General features: G+C 42.2%; 1 protein-coding gene and 1 pseudogene across 1 annotated transcript in view; one reads left to right on the top strand and one right to left on the bottom strand.

The window, feature by feature from the left end:
* The window catches only part of Samd3 (sterile alpha motif domain containing 3), a 55,903-nt gene extending 33,333 nt beyond the window's left edge, over positions 1-22,570 (top strand). Inside the window, 7 exon segments of the mRNA XM_010639164.1 lie at positions 14,876-15,050; positions 15,165-15,176; positions 21,427-21,601; positions 21,945-22,027; positions 22,244-22,297; positions 22,299-22,401; positions 22,404-22,570. Coding sequence (XP_010637466.1) covers positions 14,876-15,050; positions 15,165-15,176; positions 21,427-21,601; positions 21,945-22,027; positions 22,244-22,297; positions 22,299-22,401; positions 22,404-22,570 — 769 coding nt within the window.
* On the bottom strand, positions 12,053-12,721 carry LOC117286028 (annotated as a pseudogene).
* Positions 22,571-23,763: the final 1,193 nt, after the last annotated feature.

Genomic DNA, 23,763 nt, shown 5'->3' with positions numbered 1-23,763 from the left:
GAAAAAAAGAATAAGATAAGACTATAAGAGCGAGAAGCAATTTAAATATGTTCAGGGACCATTTTCATCTCCAGAATTAAGGATTATTTTGATGTTACATCATTGCCTTTTCTCTTTTACTTTCCTTTGTAGTTTTATTTTAGGGTTCCCTATTTTTAATGTCCATACAGAGATTTCTTTAACTGAAATACCGAATAGTTTCTTTGGTGTGAAAAACTACAATAGTACACAGGATCCTAATGAGATAATTAATAATGTGAAATAGGAAGTAAAGGGCTAAAGGTGTAGGGAAAGTGGAAAGGGTGGGGGAAAGGTAATAAGGGAGAGGGAAAAAATATGAGAAACTGAAAAAATGGAAATAAAGTGTTTGTAAATGGGGAGGGGAGGAGGGGGTGAAGGGAAGGCAGGGACAAGGGGAAAAATGAGAATCAAGACCTATTATGTAAAGGTACAGAATCCCAATGATGAATGTAATTGTATACCTAGATTGTACCAATAACCTCAATAAAAAGAAAAAAGAAAAAAGATCTCTGCTGTATCTTTGCAGACCACAGCTTTACTGGAACTTCCTTTCTGGCCAGACTCACGGTGTTTTAAATCATTCTTCTGGGCACTTTACTCCTGATTCTCAACATAGATCTGGCTAAAAGCCCATGACAGTAGCTCTGCCACCTTCTCAACATTAGACTGCCTTAAAATATCTTCCAGAAGATTAATTCGCCTGCCACCCTTAATCTCAGTCTCAGGCAAAGTCTCCGGACATGAGCAGAATGCAGACAAACTTTCTGCCAACTCATAACACACAGTGTCTGGGGTTTAAGGACCAGTGCAGCCCTTCTTCCCAAAAGAAACCTCCTGAGCCTGGTCATTACCGGTTTTCTGGTCCTCTGAGCTCCGACCAGAATCTCCCACACAGAACAGCCTGAGGCGCTCCAGTTCTGCCTTTTCAGCCAGCTTCTCTAAACCTTTCCAAACGTTTCCCCACCCCACAAACCAGTTCCAAAGGCTTTTGAGCCACATGGACAGGTACAGTCACAGCAATGACCCCACTCCTCTGGTACTGAATTCTTTTTTTTTTTTCTTTCCGAATTTTGTGTTAGCTACTTTTCTTGTTGCTCAGACAAAAACCCAACACCCAAAGTTAAGGGAGAAAAGGTTTACTTAACCCACAGATGGTAGAGGGTTTAGTCCATAATGGGCTGGCTCTAAGGCAGGGTGGAACATGGCAGGGGCACAACAGTTCATGGCAGTGGAACACAGCAAACGAGGCAACCACTGCTTTTTCTATCCCTTATATCTTATTCAAACTACTTAGGGGGGGGCACTCACACTCTTAATCCTAGCACCCTTGAGTCTAGTATTGTACCATGACTCAATCACACACACTAGATTCAGCCACCTTAACAAAAGCCCCACCTACAACTACATGAGGCTTTGGTGGGACAGCTAAACAAAAACCATAACATTAATTCTATGTTAGTTACTTTTCTCATTGCTGAGACAAAATGCTCAACACCCAAAGTTAAAGGCGAAAGGGTCTGTTTAGTTCACAGTTTGTAGTGTTTCAGTCCATAACTGGCTGGTTCCAAGGCAGAGTGGTGTGGCAGACAGGACTTGAAGAGGAGAAACAGTTCATAGCGGCCAGAGGGTAACACAAGCAACAAGGAACCTTAGTAGTGTCTTTTGGTTCCTTTTAGCTCATCTAGACGGCCAGGATTAGGGCGGTGCCAAATCAATCAGTGCACTAATTTAGTAATCATATACCCTTAATTCCAGCATTACACCTCTAGATTCAGCCACCTCTGAAAGAGCAACACAATACAGAAGGCTTTGGGGAGACATCTAGACACAACAATCTCAGGATCATCCCGAGTTCATCCTTATACTTTAAATAGAGGCCTCTTTATGTGAGCCACGTTCTCGGTACCAAACAACCCATCCTCTCCTTGGTTTATAGTGCCACTTTTATTATACACCAAGTCCTAGTAGAGCTTTTAGAAATAGAGGTTCTGAGAATTCTCTTATTCCACTGGTCTGTCTATCTCTTTTTATGCCATTCCATATTGCATTTTGCTACTTAACATGTAGCACTTAGCATCAGTGATTCCTGGTGGAGAGACCTCTTCTGTTGCCATCACAACATGTCCCGTGTCCGGGAAATCCGTAGTCAGGACTCAGGGTCTGTTTATTCTCTTTTTCAGAATCAGGGGAGAACTGTGGGCCTCCTTCTCATGAGCTTATGTAGCACCTACCTTCTCACAGGAAAAGTTATAACCTAGGCTGGGTGCTGTGCATAGGTGGGAGTCTTGGGCCACAAGTCGGTCCCAAATCTGCCCACACAAGGAGCACTGCACAGCCTCACCTCGCTCTTGAGGAGGACGTGCTGTGAGAGGGTGGAGATGGCCTGAGGGAGGGCCCTGATGATGTTTTCCTGACCTGGGATGAGGAGTGGAGTCCGCTGTCCATGCAGGACTGGACCCGGGAGCTCGCTGCCCTCACAGCCTGATGTCCATCCTTTCTTGGGGATCTCTTCAACCAGAGGATTCTTGCAGACCCTCCAAGCCCTCCGCTGACGACCACACTGAAGCATCAGGATGGATACATACTGTTTGAAGTGCTTAATATGCCTTTAATACATTTTTGATACTGTATGCATTTTTTCTTAAATTACTAAAACCTCTTCAGCCAATCAGCACTCCCAACCCACTGTCATAAACTTATCATTGCTGAGACGTAAGCATCATTGATAACAGTGATTTTCAAAATTTCCTGAAAAACAATTGTGTTTTACAGATGTTCAGCTCTTTAAATTAATGGGAGATAGTTTCATTTATTTTGAAAATACTCTGTTTTGTCATCATGAGGGTATATTCTCTCTAAATTGGATATTCAGTGAAAATAATTCTGTGTTCTAAAACAGTACAAGGAGGACTTTGATGTTCCAGCTGAGGCTACAGATTTGCCTCTCTTTTTCTGTTTATTTGGTTTCTCTGTCTGTCTGTCTGTCTGTCTGTTCTGTGGTGCTGAGGATCACACCCAGGGCATGCCAGACAAGCACTGGACCACAGAGCTACACTTCCAGCCCCTTTTGTCATTCTGGGTTCTTTGTTTGTTGTTTGCTTCTAATTGCAGTGGAAATCTCTCTGTTTGGAGAATTTTAATGTTGCCTTTAGGAACACAGATTATTTTATCTTTTTCAGTTATTATAGTAAGTACACCTGGTTCCTTTTTTGCATTGAGACTTTTAAATTGGTAATTTAGTTTTATTAAATGAGTTTCTTCACAAATGCTTTACAATTTCTATTAGTGCATGTTGCATTTATTGTGAGGAGTTCGTACATGTACCTAACACAATCTAATCTAGTTTTGCCCATTTCACATCTTGCTTCCCTTCTCATTTGCAGAGCTCTATATCCATATATCTAATCCCACGCAGGGGATAGAACTCAGGACCTTGCACTTGTGAGGCTGGTGGCAGCACCACAGAGCTACATCCCTGGATCAAGTCCCTCTTTTTAAAAATCCCCTTTCCCTTTCTTCCCTCCTCCCTCCCTTTGCCTGTTGTTTCCCTTACTATTCGAAGACAATCTCCTGACTTCCTTTTGTATATCTCTAATTTTGCTCTTTATTGATACTTTGTGTTTCTCACATAAAAGAAGCTACGCAATATTTAAACTTATGTATCTGATTTATTTCATTTAATGGTATGGTCTCAGGGTGCATCCATTTATCTACAAATGACTCAAGTTTATCTTTCTTTATTGCAGAATAGTATTCTGTCATACATGAATATCACATTTTCTTTATCCGCTCATCTGTTGATGGGCATATAGGCTATTAAGCTATTATAAATTGTGCTGTGATAAATATAGGTACACATGTTTCATTGTAATATGGTGACTTTAACTCTTTCAGAAAGATACCTCAAAGGGAAATAGCTGAGAAATGGAATTTCTATTTTTTGTTTTTTGAAGAATCTCCATACTGATCTCCATAGTGGTTGTACTAGTTTACATTCCCATCAGAAAATGTAGAAGGGTTCCTTTTTCCCTGCAGCCTTACCAGCATTGGTTATTATTTGATTTATTGATGATAGCCATTCTTCCTGGAGGAAGATGATATCTTAATATTGTTTTTAATTTTCATCTCTCTGATGGCTAGTGATGCTAAACAATTTTTCGTGTATTTATTGGTCATCTTTACTTCTTCTGCAAAGTGTCTGTTTATTTTGATTGCCTATTTTTATTGGGTATTTGATTTGGGGAGTCTGATTATTTATTTATGTATTTATTTATTTATTTATTTAGATTCTTTATATAAATGTGAATCTTCTGTCCATGGAATAGCTGGCAAAATTTTCCCTTTTTGTAGGTTGTCTCTTCACTTTGTTGGTGGTTTCTTTGGATGTGTAAATGTTTTTAATCTTATTTCATCCCAACAACTGCTTATAATTTGGTTTTCAAAGAGGTCTTTATTTTATGATGTGTTCATTATTTCCAATTCCAGTTTTCTAAAATCTGTGTCATCTTTCCAGGAAGAGCATGTATTCAAATTTTCTAATTCTTTGTTTTTCTTCTCTCTAGTAGTTCTGTTCACTTTTGATAGGGGGATATTAAAGCCTCCAACTATTATTATTGAATTGTCTGTTCCCCTTCCATTCTGTCAGCTTTTGCTTTATGGTTTTGGGGCATTGTTATTAGGCATATAGAGGTTGTAATCGCCATGTCTTCCTGATGTGATTTTACTACTACTATACAATTTCCTTTTTTGTCTCTAGCAAGTTTTTTTTGTTTTGTTTTAAAAAGTTTTTTTTTTCTGATAGCAGGGAGCCACTCATCCTCTCTTTTGGCTACTGCTAACAAGGTGTATCTTTCTCCGTGTTTTTACTTTCAACCCATACATGTCTTGAATCCAAAGTATGTCCCTTATAAACAGCCTATAGCTAGATTATTTTAAAAATCCAATATCCTAATTGCTTAATATAATTACTAAGGTAGAATCTATGCATGTTACTTTGTTTTCTGTGTCATCTCTTTTTTATTATTTTATTTCTCCATTACTACCTTCTTTTATATCTGGCTAATTTCCCTTTTTCTTACTTTATATTTTTAAATTAATTGTCTGGGCACCGGGGATTTAGCTCAGTGGTTCCACCTCCTGCCTTGCAAGTGCAGGGACCTGATTTCAATCCCTGGTACAAAAAAAAAAAAAAAAAAAAAAAGAATAATTTTCTCAGAGCCCTATTGTCACCTGGGTTAATTTAGATTATTATAACATCTGCCTATTTAGAAATTGTGATACATTCTTTCCATTTAAACAAGAAGAATTTATAGAATCTATCTTGGATGAATACTCATTTACCAGTTCAATCACAATAGCAAGTAAACATTTGCTTCTGAGTAACTGTCTCCCTGCCTCTTTTGCTGTTATTGTCACACAGATTACTTTTTATAATATGTTTAACCAACAAATATCAATACTTGTTCATGAAATTGCCTTTTAAGTGGGATAGGGTAAGGAAAGGGTTACAGATAAAAAGTCCATTTATAATGTCTCTTGTCTTTACCTATGCAATTCTCTTCACTGCTGCTCTTTATTTTTCCCCGTGGGCATGAGTGACTGAAACACTCTCATTTCAGCCTACGGGACCAGCCCCCCTTAGCATTTCCGATAGGGCAGGTCTGGCAGTGAACCACTGATTCTCCCAGTTTTTCTCCACCTAGGAGGGTCATAAGCCCTCCTTCATTTTTGAAGTGTGCTTTTGCTGCTTATAAATTTCATTTAGGAAGCTGTTTTCTGGTTTGAGAATTCTGATGTCTCAGTTAATAGGTTTTGGCTAGAATTAACAGAACACACTCGGTCTCAGACTGGCTAGAGCTGTAAGAAAAGCTATGTTCTCACAAGAAGCCCAGAAGCAGGCAAGTTTGACCATAAGTACTGTTCCCACATTTGCCCACTTCTTTTGCTCTGGATTATCAGCAGGACTGTGCTTCTCTGCTCCCTTGAAGTTAGGTGAGGCCTCAAGAGGGCATTGGGGGAAGTGATACATGCTGAAGGCCCAGTGTGAAGTCCCTAGGGCCTCTTTCTTCTTCAGAGACAACTGGCAGCACTTGGGGTCACAGAGCCATGTCCGTGGGAAGAAAGTTGAGAGCAGGGCCTGAGATGGACACACCACGTGATGGAACAACCTGCCAGGGACTCCAGACACTGCCCAGCAGGCACTGGATCTGCTTCTCTGTGATTCTGTCCCCAGGCTACTTCTCGGAGTGATGGAGGCGCTTTCAAGGTTCTGGCTGTTCCTACCACCCTCCCTAGATTCACGCAGTCTGTGCCTTTTCAGTAGAAGAGAGGTGGCCACGTGTTGTCATAAAAATATTTGAAACGTAGGAAAAAATTCTTTTGCTTTGTGTAAAAACACCCAGGTTTCATTTTTCCTTTCTAATTCACTTGGATATTCTTTCCAGACCTTCAATCTAGGCAGAGCCTTCTCCATTGTGAACTTAAATTCATGTTTCTTAAGGACATTTCTGAGCCTGAAACATGGAGGAAACAAAGCTAATATTCTGACCCATTTTTGATGTGAAATAGCATATCAAATACATGCAGAAACAAGGCTGTTGGCTTAACGAGCTCGACTTGGGCCCTTCTTTTTTTTTTAATCTATGATGCGTGGCACAGGGATTTAATATATGTTTTTAGGGTGTCTTTGTATTTCAAAGCTTTCCAAATTTTTTTTAAATTAATAAGCAACTGTCAGCTGTTAAATTACTGCCATTGGTTTTATCATTCATTTCCTCTTTAAATGTTTTCTTTTCTTATTTATTCATTATGTGTATGTCCCAGGTATTTCAAAGCTGTGACATGGCATTTTGTGTTATCTTTGTCTTAGAAATAAAATGGCATTGAAAGTTATACAGAAAATGCCCACAGGGCCAGGGTTTTAGATCAGTGGTTCTGCTACCTGCATCTCAAGCACAAGATCCTGATTCAATCCCTGGTACCAAATAAAAAGAAACTTCTGTCAAAAACTTCCCGCACAGTGAACTGCTAAGAATTTTACTAAGTTCCTTCAGATTTTTTTCTTACTGTTTGTTTCTCATTGGCATGGACAAACAGTGATTTATTGTATAAATACTAATTATATTATAGTCTTTTCCACAGATATTTCTCTCCTGGTTCAAAAGAGAACAAGACAGCAAAAACTGAAGAAAAATGCTGACAGTTAATGGCATTCTGGGTGGAGGGCAATTACTGCCATAGCAGGCGGCAAATGTACTAATACTGCAGTTCTACAAGGCCACTGTGCCCTTGGGAACACGGGGCCAGATTGCAGGGAGGGAACTCTGCAGGGCGAGTAACTGAACCCAGGCCTGCTTATTAATGAAGCTGAGAGATTGTCAGGTTCCGCGTGGAGACACATTGCTTCCAGAGTCGACTTGGTGACAGTAGAATTGAAACTGGGGGTGAGTGGAATTCGGCATGAGGTAACCCCTAGGATCCAGCACAGATCTGTTCAACAGAAAAATAATACAAATCACATAGGCATTTTTTTTAACTTTCTAGTCGACATTTAAAAAAATGAAAAAGAAGATGGGATTAATTCGAGCAGTGTATTTGATTTAAGCCAATGTAATCCACAGCTATTATCATTTCAACGTATGGTCATTATTAGAAAAATTCCTGAGCTCATCTACATTCTCTTTGTGCATAGTAAGTCCTTGAACTCCCGTGTTCTCACTAAATTGATAGAAGCCACATGTGCCCACTGCCCCCATGCTGGGTGACTGAGGCACGCACAACCGTCACAGACTAGAGAAAAAGCGAGTTGACACTGTACGGAGAAGACATGGAGAGCAGGGAGCTCGACCAATTGTTTGCTGGTGATGTTCAGAAACTTTTACAGTCCCCTCGTCTTCGGTACAGAACCTTTTATTGACATAGTGTTTTACAGTAGATCTGTGCTAATTACTTACATAACAATTATTAACAAAAGACTTCCCTTGCAAATTTATTGAGAATGCGTGGCGTAAAACAAAATTACATTTCATAAAAGCCTATTCACCTTTTTGTGCCTTTCTGGGAGAAAAGAAGCCATGACTATATTTTTAACCATTCTGTTTCTTACTGCATCAGCAGACTCAATCTTTTAAATGTGACTTAGAAATATTCTTTGTTTCTCTATGTCTGTCCCAGTAATCAGCTTAGACTGAAAGTCAGCTAGAGCTCAGCTTGCTGTCCCACGCACCCAACTAGGGACTCAAGGTCACTGCTGGGTTGCAGTAGTGCCGTCCTTGTTTACTGGTGGGGAAGTGGGATCCGTTTTTTTCCGCATTTGAGTTTATTTATGCTGTTTCTTTAGAGGTCACAAATGCTACAGACGACTCTCCACTTACATCCAATGACTCCTGGGCCAGGAGTGACCTCCTACCTCCTCTCTGACTTCTTCCCTGGTTCCTCTGTGAGCTGAGCACATCCCCCATTATCTTTGCCGCAGACACCTCAGCGTCCTCTCTGCGCAGCTGCTGCTCTGTAGGACTTGAATACTTGCAACCCACCAGCTCCCCAGGTCAAGGTGCACTGCTAAGGAAATCAGTCTATGGAAAAAGGCTGCCTGCTGCTTAGAGAAGCAACGGCTGCACTCTCAAGAATTGTACTTGGGAAAGTTGCTTTCCCCCTCGAGGGTCTTAGTGTGTTCCTAATATAGTGCAAGGTGTGAACCAACTAATTTCTATGTTTCTTCCGGAAATTATTAACAAAGTAGTCAACAATATAACTATGTAAAGCTGACGATATGTTTTATTAAAAGGCGAGAATTTGGAGGATTTTAAATTGTGGTGCAGCTTTCTGATCCAAAAGAGTTCTTCCTCTCCGATAAAACCCATCCATATCATCTTAGTCCTAGGAGTCCAATCAGGTTTAGATTCTCCAGAAACGAATTTCATGATTGGGTGGGAGTTAGGGAGAAGCAGTATACCGCGCCCACTATGGTGTGGATCTGAACTGTCCCCCCAAAGCTCCCAGTGTTCTGGTCTCTGAGGGCGCGCCCTGCAAGTGTAGACCCCCTTCCGCCCTCCAGTCCTGCCTTTCTCTCCCTTCTCCCTGACCACCATGTGATGTGAGCAGCCTCCGGCTGCCCAGGCCTTTCCACCATTTGCTTTCTGCATTTGAAGGTGCCAAGGAGACTGAACCTTCCGAAACCGTGAGCTGAAACAAACCTTCCCTTCTCTCTTAAGTTGAGGTTGTCAGGTATTTTGTCTCGGTGAGGGAGAAGGTGACTAAGATAATGGCCTAGAGTAGTTTGTAAATGTCAATATCAACAATTAGAGAATTTCCGTCGCACTACAGTTGTAGAAAGCTGTTTATATCATTAAAGCCTTATTTTTTTTCTTTTACTTTTTAACAAATACAGTATCTTCTTTTTTATTTAAAAATTATTATTCTGTGCATTTGAGAGTATACCAAAGAACAGATATTGTATGGCATATATGTAGTGGTTGTTTATTTGTTTGGTTTTTGAGAGAGGATCTTGCTATGTAGCCCAGGTTGTTGAACTCACGGTCCTCTTGCTTCAGCCTCCTGGGTCCTGGGATAACCTGCAGGGTGAGCACATAGGTTATGTATAAGACAATGAACCCAACATAAAGCTTTAGAACTGGAACACTGCCCATATCATTCTTCAGCCTGTGTCCCCCATGCAGTACCCACCTTCCCAAGCTCACTGGCCTCTAGAAATAACCACCACTCTGAATTTTATGCTTATCATCCACCAGCTTTTTTAAATAGATGACTTTTCCATCTATGCATGAATTCCCAAACAATCTATTATTTTGTGTGGCTTATTTTTGAGGTTTACAAATGAATGTAAAAACTATCATTCTTTTTTTTCCACTCAATTTAATGTCTGAGATACTCACCCAGGCTGTTAAGTAAAACTGTATCAGTTCATTTTCTTAATAATCTATTGTGATGAGGAATGGCAGTTTATTGGGCTCTTCTCCTGTCAAACAGTGTCTGATTTGTCACAGGTTTGGGCAACTATGAGCCACGCTGCTGTGACCATTCCAGTATGAACACCTTGCAAGCTTTTTAATAAAGGAGAAGAATTGCTGTCTTGTGGAATATGCAAATATTCAACTTTGTAAGACAGGGCCAAGTTCTTTCCTTAGATAAATTGTAGTCATTTATGTGTCCTAAGCAGCAAGTACTTGTAATTATTAGATTTCTTTCCCTATTGGGAAGAAAACGGTATCTTATTTTCATTTCAATTATTTATGAGTTGGTCATCTTTTCACTATTTATGAAATATTTATGTTCCCGCCTCTGCAGATGCTTGCTCATATCTTTTGCTTATTTTTCTATGATTTTGCACTTTTTATTATTTGTAAGAATCCTTTATATATTTTGGACTTTTCTGCTTTGCCAATTACATCTATTGCAAATATCTCCTCCCAGATTGTGCTTTGCTTTATAAGTTTCTTCATTGTGTCTGTTTACAAGAATAAATTTGCTATTTAATGTAGTTTAAGTTGTCAGTTATTTCTCGTATACGAGGGATTTTAGAAAAATCCCTTGATATTCTTAAACTTTAGATTTTAAATAAGTTTTGCCTTTAACATAAGCTCTTGGATTGTGTAGGCTTTTTTCTCCTTGTGGGTGAACATTTTTGTCTTTCCCAGGGATTTGTGGTGCTGTCTCTGTTGTTTTCACGACTCTGTTGGGAAGCTCTTCCGTGTTCCACGAGTGAAGCTGTCTGTCCCTGCATTCATACCAACCTTCCCTGCTTGCAGACCCACTTATTAGATTTCATTGAGATTTTCGAGTAATTTTCTTCATGAAGCTTTGCACATTGTGAATTAGTTTTATCCCGAAGTTCCTTATAGGTGCTTCTTGCAATTTTTAAGAAGTTACATTTTTTTATTAGTGTATATTTTCTATTGATCTTGTGTTCAGTGACTCTGAAAAACTCAATTATAATAAACTAAGTGTGCATCTTTTTGAGTTTCTCTTAAACAATCACATCACCTGTGAATAATGGCAAAATGTATTTTTGTATTTTCAATTTTTACATCTTATATTTTCCCTTTTTACCCTATTACTCTGGCTAGGTACCTAGTATCATGTCAACAAAGAGAATAATAGAGCATCTTTGTCTCATCTCTGATTTAGAAATAACCTTTTAAAAATTTCACCATTAAAATTGACATTGACCATAGCTTTTTGGGGGGCAGATAATTTTATATGGCTTTATAACTTGTCTTTATTTTGACAAAAGTTTTTTTTCCTAGTGTAGTTAGATCTTATTTTGAGCAAAGAAGTCATAGACACCAAAGTATCAATGAGAATTAACTTTAGAAAACCAATATTAAGGCTATGTCATGACTTATTTTTCTAGAGGATGCATTTGATATGCCAACCAATATCCCTTGTCCCTCCTGTGTTGGACGGCCTCATGCAGAACCTCAGGTGGAGTAGTGCACATCCCTCTAATTCACAGCTGATCTCAGAGGTTACAGCTAAGTGAGATTGCCTTTGTACTTGGGGAAGCAACTGTGGAGAGTGTGCATAAATAGAAAGAACTACCCTCCCTGCAAAACAAGAGATTTTCTTGGAGGAAGTTGATAAAAACCACACTTTTTTTTTTTTATATAGCTAAGTCATAAAGAGACATCCAACTTAAAAGCAAAACATTACAGGGTAATTTAATGAAACTACGGGAAGCATCAAAGAGAGAGAAAATAGGACGGGGGCAGGGCAATCACAAATTCATAAACGTGGGAAGGAAGGGCCAGGGCGGAGACAGCATTGAGCCTGCGCTGAAGACATGAGGTGTGAGGATCTGGTGGGACTTGGAGCTCAGGCAAGAGCCAAGGTGAAGAGATGATGGGACAAAGTTCCACACCCTCCGCACACTTACGTTGTCCTTGCCATTGGCGCTGTCTCCACCAGCCTTTCCTTCTTGACCTCTTTTTCCTTGTCCTCGGCCAACTCCAGCTACTCGTCCCCCATTTCCACTGGCACGGCCCACAGCGCCCCTCAGCACAGTCAGCTGCACCTAGCCCCCTCTCTGCATCAGTCGCATGTTCTGTCGGGGAGCTTCTGCCCTGCTCCTTACTGACTTAGACTGGCCCTGTTTGTTCTCTTCCTTTTCGATTTTTTCCCAGGTTTTTCAGGATGGAATCCACTCTGTTTTATTTCAGTCAGTTCCTATCTAATGCCCGGGAGGTCATCTTTCACCTTTCCAGATTTGGAAGAGCTCCACACAAGATATTCCAAGACCTCTTAGAATGAGAGCCACTTTTGCCCCATTGTGAGGTGTTTCCTGATGGATGCTGGTGTTTCAAGAGCAGTGGAAGGAGGAGGAACATGCTTGGAAATTGTACCTCCTGTCTTAATCCCTCCAAAAGTTGTGGTCCAGGTCAGAAGAGAAGCAGAGTACAGTGATGGGGAAGGGAGTTCTGGTACTGATCTGTACCTCTCTGCTACAGATCCTTTCGTGCCTGCATTTCCTCACCTCACTTTTGGCTGTGTAGTGAAATTAATATCTGAAACCTAGCCAGCAATCATTCCGCCATCCAGCCCTGGAAGGCTACAGCAGCTCTGGCATTTTGCTTACTAATTTACCGGATAGAAGCAAAGCCCCTACAAACAGAGCAGCCCAGTTTCACCTCCATGTCCGACATCTTGTCCACAGGAGTGTTGAGAACACACAGGAGTTCATGGCGTGAGGGTCAGTCTTGGTAACCTGGCTCAGCGTTGAATTTGATGAAGAGACACCTCATAAAGCTGAAAAGCAGGAGCAGGGAGGGAGAGGAGATTTGACTGCCAGGTTTTGTATAGAAAAGCCAGAGGCTACTCAAGGTTAGCAGCATGGCCAACAGGGTTCCATCTCCATCTCTTTACAAAATGGCCTTTCTTTTAATCATAAAAGGATTTTGAGTTTTAAATTATGCATTTTCTGCATTATTTGAATGATCATGTATTTCATCTCAAATTGACTAATGCAATATAATATTTATGCATATTTAGCTAATATAAGTAAATCATAGAGCTGTTAATATACATTTCTCAAAACCTATTGTTTCTGCCCCAAACTTTTCTATAACAGTGACACCCCCCAGCTGGGATTTCAGTACGTTAGCATGTGAAGTGTAATGGGCAAATCAGTCATATTTGTCTTGAGTTTAATAGGGTTTCTTTACCAATGTCAAAGCAACATTGCATTCAAGGATAAACCCAAGTTAGTCAATTATTGTTCCTCGTATTTGCAACTCTGCTCATGGCTGAGCGTGACTTACACTCCCTACTCTCATGCTGTTTTTCCAGGTTTGAGGAGGGTCAGTGTCACAGAGGCTTCTCAGGATGGGTTGGAGAGTAGATTTTTTTTTTTTAAATTCCAGAAAAAGACTTTGCAAATATTTGGGATGCTATACTGAAAGTTAAGTAGAATTGTCTATAAAAGCCCCAGTACTCAGCATTTTCTGCATGGGAAGACTTTTAACTTCTAATTAAATTAATACAAAATTGTAGGGATTTCATTTTAATGTTTTGATATATTATATTTTTCTAGGGCTCCATTTACTTGACCTATGTCTTGCTGGTCATATTGGGTTTATGGCAAATAGGTCTCCAGGAAGCTTTTTAAATGTGTATGTAAAAGCCTTGATGCAGGATTTTGGGCTCCTGGCCATATTTTCATCATTTGCAGGTTACAGCGATTCATATTCTGGTCAGCCAGGCAGCTGATCAACTTCCATTCAGGTGTAGTTCACCTGAGAGCCCCAACTAATTTTTCTAGAGAGATTTTCAGTAAAAATGTGTGAGATGTTTCTTAGCAGCTCTCACCCCATCTGGTGTACTCAATTGACAGTTTGAGGATTTAGCACCACAAAAAATCCTGCCATTATTTTGAATTTGGGTTTTATTTTATGCTTTAGATCAACAATGGCTCCCCAAGCTCCCTGAAATCAGCGGCAGGGCTTCTGAGGGAGATTGGATCATGAGGACATTGTAGCTAAATGTGATGTTAGGAGCCAGACCCTGGTAGGAAGGGGCGGGTCACTGGGGTCGTGACCCGGAAGGATATAGCTCCCTTCCTGTCTGGTTCCCGGACTTTTTGCCATGACGTGAACAGCTTTCCTCTGCCTCTCCTTTTATCATGATGTTTCTGCCTTGGAGTCAATCAGCAGACCAAGAGCTAAAAACATGGGCCACATAAACCTCTCCTCCTCTCAGGGCAGGCATCAGGTACTGTGTTCCAGTGAGGTGGAAAGTGACTGACAGGTTGTATAGCATAGATCTGCAGCTATAACACAAACAATAGCAATAACAAAACTGTAATTCTTAAATCTTTTTATCTCTTGACAGTTTTTCTTCAAAATTTAAATGCTGAGAAATAATCAATATTCCTAGCGGGCATAGTGGCACATTCCTCTAATCCCAGCACTCAGGAGGTTAAAGCAGGAGGACTGCCTTGAGTTCGAGGCCAGCTTGGGCTATATAGTGAGTTCAAGACCAGCATGAACTACAAAGGGAGACCCTGTCTCAAAAAACAAACAAACAAGAAATAATCAGTATTCCTATTAAGTGTCATCCTTCTGGATAATACAAGTGTCCATGTAAAAGAGCAAGAATTAGAGTTACTTTTCAGTTCTTCAGGAGCACAGATTGTATTTCTGTGGTAAATAACTCTCCAGGATGTTTTCACTGAAGATTGTGCCTTGATAACCACATTCAAGGACAAGTGTGTTCCCGCCTGGCGATGTTCATCGTTAGCAAGGTGCAATGCTGGCCTATCGTTCAAGTTCTCTTGAGTATCACACTGCCACCTGAAACACGAAAGTCATTGCTCTTTTGCAGGAAGAATCTGTTTGCTTAGATTCAACATTAACTGAATCCAGCAAGAGTGTGTGAAGGCCGAAAAGAACTGGGGAGAAATTGACTAAAGGATGAGCCAGACTTTGGAGATAAGAAGAGATGTGATCGGCAGCAGAATGCCTCAGAAGGACATTCTTAAAATGTTTCCATTCTTGGGCCTGGGATTTAGCTCAGCGGTTCGGTGGCCTGCCTCGCAAGTGCAAGGACCTGAGTTTGATCCCTGGTACCACACACACACACACACACACACACACACACACATTAAAAAAAAAAAGTTTCCATTCTTGAAGTGCCCTTATCAAGTGTCTTGATTCACTTATAACTCTGCTCGTAGTGTCAAACCAATTTGTACCCCATTTCCTCTTGGAGCACCAACAGGGCCACGTAGCAAGACAGTGGTATGGCTCTCTGCATGGGCAGGTGAGACCCGGCGACAAGACTTTCCGGAAGCTCATTCAGATGACAGGCACTGGCTGCCTTCAGCAGTTTCCTGTCCTTGGAGGTGGTGTGGGTCAAAATAGTTTATTAAGGAGCCCTTAGTATGCAGTGTCACTTGAAGTCTATTTTTTTAATGGTCTCAAGTCATTTTATAAAGCGATCTTTAAAATCTTTGAAGTTTAGTAGGTAAATCAAATATCCTTCCACCGAGTTTACTCAAGGGGACACTCAAAGGCCTAATTACCACATTGCTGTGATTTTAGTAGGGGTATATAATGAAAGATTAATTTCTTTTTATCTGAGAACACATATCATGGAAGAATTCTGTGAGTTTAATCAACCACATTGAAACTTCTCAATCCCCAGCACCAAAAAGAAAAAAAAAATTTTTTTAAATCTGAAATAAGAATTTGCTGTAAGCATTAATATAAACAGCAAATTCTAAGTGCTTACTATGCAACAGGCTCATTTTCAGGACTTTCCTAGGGCTAATTTAGTTAATCCGCTCAGCAACCCTACCTTGAATTTTTTTGTTTTTTAGTACCGGGGTCAAACTGTGGGCCTTGTGCTTATGAGGCAGGCGGTGGAACCACTGAGCTAAATCCCTGGCCCTTGCCCTACCTTGATTTTTGCTTGTTTTTACTTAATCTTTGGGTTGCTAGGAATGGTAACAGCCAGTAGCCTGCGGCTGTTAGATACAGAATTAATGCCGGACCGATGCACCTGCAGAAGGTAGTGGGAAAGCCAAGCCTGTCAGGCTGACTGCAGATTTTTCAGACAGGACTTTTGGAGCCGAGGGAGGTAGCAAGTGGCTGGCATGGCTGCATGGCCTGAGCTGGTGCAGCTCTGGGCTAGGGTGGCCTTGAAGGTTTAGGACTGAAGTGGGTAACCATGGCTACACAGCCTTGTGGAACCACTGGTGACTGGAAGTGTGCGGTCCATCGTGGCCCGAGTAAGGAGCAGAGAGTTCAGATCAAAGGCCGTCTGGATCTCCCGCTGTGGCCTCTCTAGGTCTCTTCTCTCGATCCCTCAGGATTTTCAGTTGTTTTGTACAAAATATGGGTTGGAGTATGGTTTTTGTAACGACTGTACTTACAGAATGGAATTGTCTATTGTTTTAAACACAAGAATTAAACATTGTTTCTCTGTGAAGTACTTCCCTAACTCAGCCTGCTAAAGCTAAGATTGACAGCTTCCAAAACCCTGTTTTACTTCCTAAAATGACAGGAACTTTGACTTTACTTTTATATATTTACTTATTTATTAATTACTTTTTTGAATGTTGAAGTTTGCTCAGGCTGGGCGTCCACTAGAAATCCTCCTGACTCAGCCTCCCAGACTGCTGAGATTACCGGTGTACTTTGCCACACCTGACGTGATCTTCCTTATAAATACCTCCTACAAACAATCCGTTTTATAGGTAGGTTGCCCAGCTGCCAGTCACCCCTGACACTTTTTTGCTTCTGCCATTGTGAATGTATTCTGCCTTGGGCTCCGGGGATGTATATGCTGAGGAAGAAAAGCAGCTGTTGGAGGAGGTGGTCCTGGCCCTGAACACCCACCCTTGGTCACATCTTGTACTCATCGACCTTCTCCACTCAAAACACTTCCTTGCAACAGAAACTTAGAAAACTATTTTTAAAAAATCACTGAATGATCCCATAGTCTCCACTCAGCCACTTAGAAGGCTGGGGCAGGAAGATCATTTGAGGCCAGAAGTCCAGGAACAAGGCTAGGACAAGATCCCACTCAAATGCACAAGAACAGAAACACAAAAAATTTAAGGGAGGACAGAAGAATAAAGCCAATAAAGTCTTTAAAATGTTTTCAAAGACACTGAATTTGCTTTGGGCTAAATGAAGTAACCCCTTGGCCTGGATGCATCGCAGGGGTACCCCTGGGGGAGAAGGCGGGGCGCCTGCTTCCTGGCATTCTCTGACCAGAGGTCACACTATCAGGGGTGCTGCAGAGACCACTGGTCCTTCCAGGCTCTTACTGTCCTGGGCGGAGCCATCAATGGAGGAAGTGAGAGTTTAATGTTTACCTAAGACAAAAGGAGAAAGGAAGCGCAGAAGAAGGAGAGGTGCTCTGGAAAGAAGTGCTGTGCAGAGTGAGCGTGGGCCGGTACAGCAGGCGAGGAAGCGTGTCCTGCAGGGCTAGACAGGTCAGGAGCCATGCGACCATCTTTTATATCCCCTTCTGATGTCAGATCCAGGCCATTCCTTCAAAAACCAGCTTGAGCTCACTAGAAGATCAGTATCAGGCACAGGGCGAGGCTTCCTCATGACCATGAGGATCCCGTGCCGGAGGAACCGAAGACCACGCTCCCTGATTGGTTGGCTGCTCTCCTATCATTCGCTGAACTTCACAGGCCTCGCCCAATTGTTCCAGCCACTTCACCTTGCCCTATCTCCTGCCTTGATGCCACAGTAACAAGTAATTCCGGCCCAGAGTAGAGACCTCCCAGAGCAACTCAGGCATTTGCTTGACACTCCAAAACCCAGGCCTTTGAGGGAGACCAATGTCCTAAGCTTTTGTTTGGTGACAAAGGGCAAAACCCTAACTGTCCTGCCCGAACGTGATGAAATCAACTCTGACAGGACTGGAAAGAACAACCTGTCATTTGACTGCCACACAGATCAAAAAGTAACATCTTCTAAGGAGCACAGCTGCAATGCTGCCACAATGGCGTCTGTCCCTTGACTCCTGGACCTGTGAGTCCGGCCAGTGGAGACGGCATCTCAGAGTTTCTGCAGCCTTGGAGAGCCTTGTTCCAGCCGCACAGGCACTGCTACTCAGTGCTGCGGCTGCATCCTCAGGAGGCCTCTCCCTGGTCTGTGAAGCCAGCCAGCTCAGGGTGGTGGAGAGCACGGGGGCCCGGGGGAGTCTGTGAACCATCACTGTGGGGAATCTCAGCAGAAAGACTGAATATAGACAGAAGGGGCAGAAGAGGTTTGGAAACGGAAAGGATATTGGTCTGCTGTGAAAAACATCACTGCGTAGGGTTAACCGCATACTGCAAAAAACAAAGAAAGGCTGTGTGACCCGGAAGATATAGTGATAGAAATGATCCAATTAGAGGGACAAAAAGGACTAAGATTGGTGACCTGGGGGACAAAGCTTGGGGTTGTGGAAGAGGAGCCTCTCCCGTGACTGGCCAGGTGCAGCTGAGCCTGGGTGTGTGGCTACAGGGACCTGGGGACAGTTTGAGACGATCAGGACATAACTGGAGGATAGGGGCAGCCAAGTTCCTCACTGTTGAAGAGAGCAGGGGAAGAGGAGGGTTAGAGAACGCCTTGCGGTGTTAGATTGGAATTGAAAGTATCAGTATGAACTCACGGTTTTTCATATTTATTTACATGATCACAGATGTTTGTCTACATTTCTGGGGGGGAAGGGAGGAAGGGAGAGAGAGAGAGAGAGAGAAGGAGAGACAATGCATTTATTTGGGAAGGGACAATGCAGTGGAAAACCATGCACATAGGAAACTGTGCATTCAAGGAGGTTGCGGCAAAAGCAAGATTTTAAAGGCAACATGAGGTGGGCTGCATAAATAGTTTTTGAAACAGTACTCTCTGGCTCAAAGGGTAACACCAAAGTTGGCATCCATCCAAGGTTGCTTCCTACAGAAGCATTTTCTATGTGAAGCTGGGGTGGCCTTTGTGCAAGGCCATGGCTCTGGCAGAGCTCTTGCGATGGCTCTTACTGTCAGGCACACGTGCATGAGGTTCCCGCCTTTGTAACCTGCTGCTTCATCTTCTTTGTTAGTTTGACACAAGTGACTCCATCTGGGTTCTGGAAACCTTCACAGTATATGAAAACAGGTTTCCTAGCTTTGTTCCAGGAGAAAGCCCATAGCAATAACACCTCGATGGCAAGGAACACACCTAGGGCTGAAATGTTAGTTTATACATGCTATGCTTCCATAAAAAAAATCAGGGCTCCGGGAGAAAGGTTGACTCCCAGGCTGAAGCAAAAAGCTAAGGGAAAATTACAAACTGAGCCAGAACTGTTGTATAAAGCCAGAAATTAAGAAAGTGCTTATGGACTAAGAAGATAGGTCGGGCAGACACAGGAATCAGGAAAGCAACTCCTGCTGGCCACATCTAGGTAAAAAATAAAATTCAATAAAAAACTACACAAAGACTTTGAGGTTTGGCTCTTCAGACATTTGAAGCAAGGAGAAATTTATTAATCTACAAAGATAAAATATGAATAAGTAAATAAAATGTGGATGAAGAGAAAGCTCTACCCTGCAGTAGAAGGCCACCGATGCACACAGAAAAGGTGGAATAGGACAACGGCCAAAAATGTGAATAGAGAAAGCTCTACCCTGCAGTAGAAGGCCACCGATGCACACAGAAAAGGTGGAATAGGACAACGGCCACTAGGCAGTCAGGACAGCGACACACGATGAAGGCGAGGATCCATGATGAACGCTGTCTGGGGATGAAGGTTCGTGAGGAATTCGATGTTGACATAAACTCAAAGTATCTCCCCATACCGTATTTAAGTGGACCAACTTTCCAGTGGAGAATCTGGCAGATGCCATTTTAATGACACAAGGAGAGTTACTGTCTCCAAAGCTGGGACCACTTACCAGCTTGTGCTCCCTCAAGCGGTGTGAGAAATGCCAGCATTCCCACCCCCGTGCATATATCATGGAGAAACACCACACAAACCCAGACGGAGGGATGTTCTACAGATGTTCCCCACAGAAATGTGCAGAGACCAAGAAACTGTTTCTGACAGGAGACAACAAGACAAGCGGGGGTCTACATCTTTCACATGATCCTGGGTTAGATTCTAGATCTATGAAAATTGTGTTCAGAACAACCACTACACTTGAATGAGACTTGGCCTGTGGATTCGCTTTTCCCAACTGGAGAGCCCTTGCAGTTAGGAAATGCACAACGAAGAAATAGGCCACAGGGTGTCACCTCTATGGCTTATTTTCAAGTGGAGCGGGAACTGGTGGGGATTTACATGAAGAACATCTGTGAACTGTATCCTTTTTTTAACTTTAAACTTGAAACTATTTCAAAATAAATAGTTTACAAATTCCTAGGCTGGATCCATGGAAATAGTGCTTTCTACTTTCTTTGTGCCCCGTTTCCCACCTGCCCACTGGCAGAGCCATTTTCTGAAGCTTTGAATCTATCTGAGCAGCCCACTGGGAGCTGTCTGCTAACGGAACCACTATGCCTGACTGATGCACAGTCCAGCTTTCTGAATAGTTTCAGACATAATCTTTGGAAAGCTTAGAATATCCAGGAAACTCTGTGGAGTATGTAACTGCTCCTTCCAGCCTTAGGGAAAGGAATGACTAAATTAATTCGTACGAGTGTGTGTGACCAGCGACTTGCTTATGCCATTACAGCAACAGAAGAGGGTGAGGGGGGAAGGGGTGGCGGAATTCTCTGAGTGACAGAAATGAGGAAGTGGTAGGAAATGTGGAGTTGAGGGAAAAAAGGGGCTTCAATAAAGGTAAACTGGCTTTGTCTTGACTTGGTAGTCAAATCTGCATTTACCCCATTTATTTTTTACCTCTATCCAATCTCACAATCTTGAAAGGATTCCCCTTTCTCTTTAGGATGCTGTGATTACACATTTTCAAGGGCTATTCCCTAAAATGCAAGTTTTGTTATTTTTCCACTTGTGGGACCCTGCCACAACCTACCAATGGCATACATGAAGAAATATGAGGTCCTAGAGTCCTCGCTGGGCAACACAATTAGCTAAGATATGCGTATGTACTTTGGGATAGCATCTAGTTGAGTCTGCACCTAAAGCTTTAATTCTTACTTGGATCGTTAATTCTAGAACCAGAAAACACTTCACTCCATGTAACAGTTGCTCCTCAAAGTTTTCATTTTACACTTTTAGAATTTTGCCATGTCCCTTATTTATCTTTTTCTATTCATTTCAGGCTTTCATTCTTTTCTCCTCCTTCATCTCAAGTCTTTACTTCTCCATTAAAGCTACTAAAGCATCCAGTGTGTATTTTAAACTAGCATTCAAAGCTCAAAGTAATTCTAAAGAGTTATGTCCTTGCTTGCGATAAAAACAGAAGATTTTCTTTTAACCTGATCCTTTGCTTTCTTCCGTCATCAGATGTTCGGAGAATTCCAACTTCTAACAAGAACAGATATTTGTAAGAAAACAAGGCACATTTTGGAATCCTATTCAGAAAATACACTGCCTGCCTTTTCAGTGGCGGACAATCCCATCAACACTGCGCCGGAGAAGCAGGGAAGCGGTGCACAGACGGAGGCCTGCCGAAACATTGGTACGTGCGTGGCATCGGGCGAGCTGGTCTGCTTAGCTGCGCAACTCAGAATGTTTGGAAAAGCACTGCTTCAGTAATAAGATTCAGTGGGACAAACGACGGAAAAGAAAAAAGAACTTTTCCCAAGGGGAGAAGGAGAGCCATAGAACACTGTAAAATTGTATTTGGGGAACTAGCAACCTAATTTTATAATACAGATCCCGAGGTCAAACATGATAAAATTATCCTGGCAGACAGAGTACAGAACTCCTGTCCCTCCCAGCAGCAAAACCTGGAGGACAAACTTGGGGTTTCGAATGTTTTCCTGGAAGATGTTGGGCTATAAACACGTTCGCTTTGACAGATATGAAGATGACGGCCACATGTTTACTCCTTCCAGGGGCATTTGGGGATGATCCCAGCCTTTCTGTTGTTGTGAATGAGAAGGCAAACAGCATATTCATCATGGCCACTGGTTTGCCATTTTATATAGTCATACGGTTTGCTTGAAAGGATGTTAGATTCTGACCTATGCTTTGTCATATTACAAATACATCCGAGTGTGGCAAGCTCACTGGCTGTAATATTATGTTGCACTCAGGTGTGCTTTAGTACTTAGTTATTTTACTTGTCATGGCGCAGTGATTCCATTCTTCTTTTCAGGTCCAAGTGTCCACGCCTGTGTTGGAAGTTAAAAACCCCTTTGACGTCCATGTTTTGTGAATTTTCTCTATACCTGGGCAAGGAGAAGCTCACAGAGGTGGAGGTCAGTGTCACAGCCCTGGCGGTTCTCGTGGCTGCCTTTCATATATTTGGGATTGAGGCCCGAGAAGACTGTCTCAAACCCTCAACTTCTTAGAGACGCTGATCCTGGAGACGCACAGTCCCTATTTTCCTTCTTTGAAAGAAAAGGAAAAGGAAGTAGGATTTCAGCCCGTCACTTACCAGCATGCCAGAGCTTACATCAAAAGTCACCTGTGGGTCAGCTGAAGCATGATAAAAGTATCGTTCTCATTTAGGTTCGGGATAGAGGTAGGTATTAGCACATCATCTTGCATCCACCTTTACACTCGCTTCTTTGTGAAAGTCTGTAATAAATACTACTTAAGTAAAGGGCTCTTTATTCATTTTGATTTGAGGTCTTAGGAATTGCACGATCAAGGTAACACATCAAGTGCGCCTTAGTTTTCAAAAGCCTCCATGCTCGGACCCTTTGGATTAGGGTATGGCCTCGCATTTTACTCCACCTGCCCAGCAGCTACGGCCTGTGAGCTGCATCTTTGTTCTGAACACTGCTTGGAAACTGCTGGACCTGAACATCTTCCGAAGGGGCACAGGCCCTCAGCTGGGCTCACCCCAGGTGGCTGGCTTCTCCTGGCCTATCCCTAGGCCTTCTGGTTTCCCACGGTCACTTACAAGGGCGGGGTGGTCCTGAGGTCTTCTCCCTGCTGGCCCCTCTTGGTGGCACAGGCTCTGCCTTGTGGCCTGTGTTCGTCTTCTGGAGCTTCCTTCTCTAGGGACCCAGTGCCCGGTGTGCCTGCCCACTGGCTCTGCCCAGAGCCCCTCGTAGAACTGGGGTGTGCTCAGAACAATGGAGCCGCAGTGCTTTTGGCATCCCACGAGACTCAGTGTTTCCTCACTCATTTTACAAGTATTTCAGAAGGAAAAATTATAAAACTATGGTTTTAAGGCGCCACTTCCTGTTATCAGCCAAATATCAGTGTTACTTACTGGTTCTTGAAAATGGGAAAGGTGGTTTTGGGGACTGGAAAGAGACTGGGATGTACATTTCCTGGATTGTTTCACCAAATTAACTAAAAAAGTTTAAAGAAGAATATGAATGATTGAAGATATTTTTATAACACACATCTCTGGAAATCTTATAAAATATGTATTCTACCACTGACATCATGACAGTCTGCCATTCTTTATGAGGCTTTAGCCAGTGAAATAAGAAAGAGGAGCCAAGCTGCCCCTCTCTACAATAGCTACTCACTAACCACTGACACCAGACCGGGCAGGCAAACATCATTTTTGCATAAACAGCCCCTACCCCATAGTCTGCATGTCTTCCTCTTCACTGGAATATAAATTTACTTCCTTATAAGCTTTCCCTTATTTTTCTCAAATTATTCTCTCTCTCTGCATTTTTTTTTTTTTTTTTTTTTTTTTTTTGGGGTTTA

This window comes from Fukomys damarensis, unplaced genomic scaffold (assembly GCF_012274545.1).
Source record: "Fukomys damarensis isolate Sample0158 unplaced genomic scaffold, DMR_v1.0_HiC HiC_scaffold_14, whole genome shotgun sequence".
NCBI classification, from domain to species: Eukaryota; Metazoa; Chordata; class Mammalia; order Rodentia; family Bathyergidae; genus Fukomys; species Fukomys damarensis.
The sequence above is the reverse complement of the archived record's forward strand: the minus strand, read 5'-3'. Positions and strand labels throughout refer to the sequence as shown.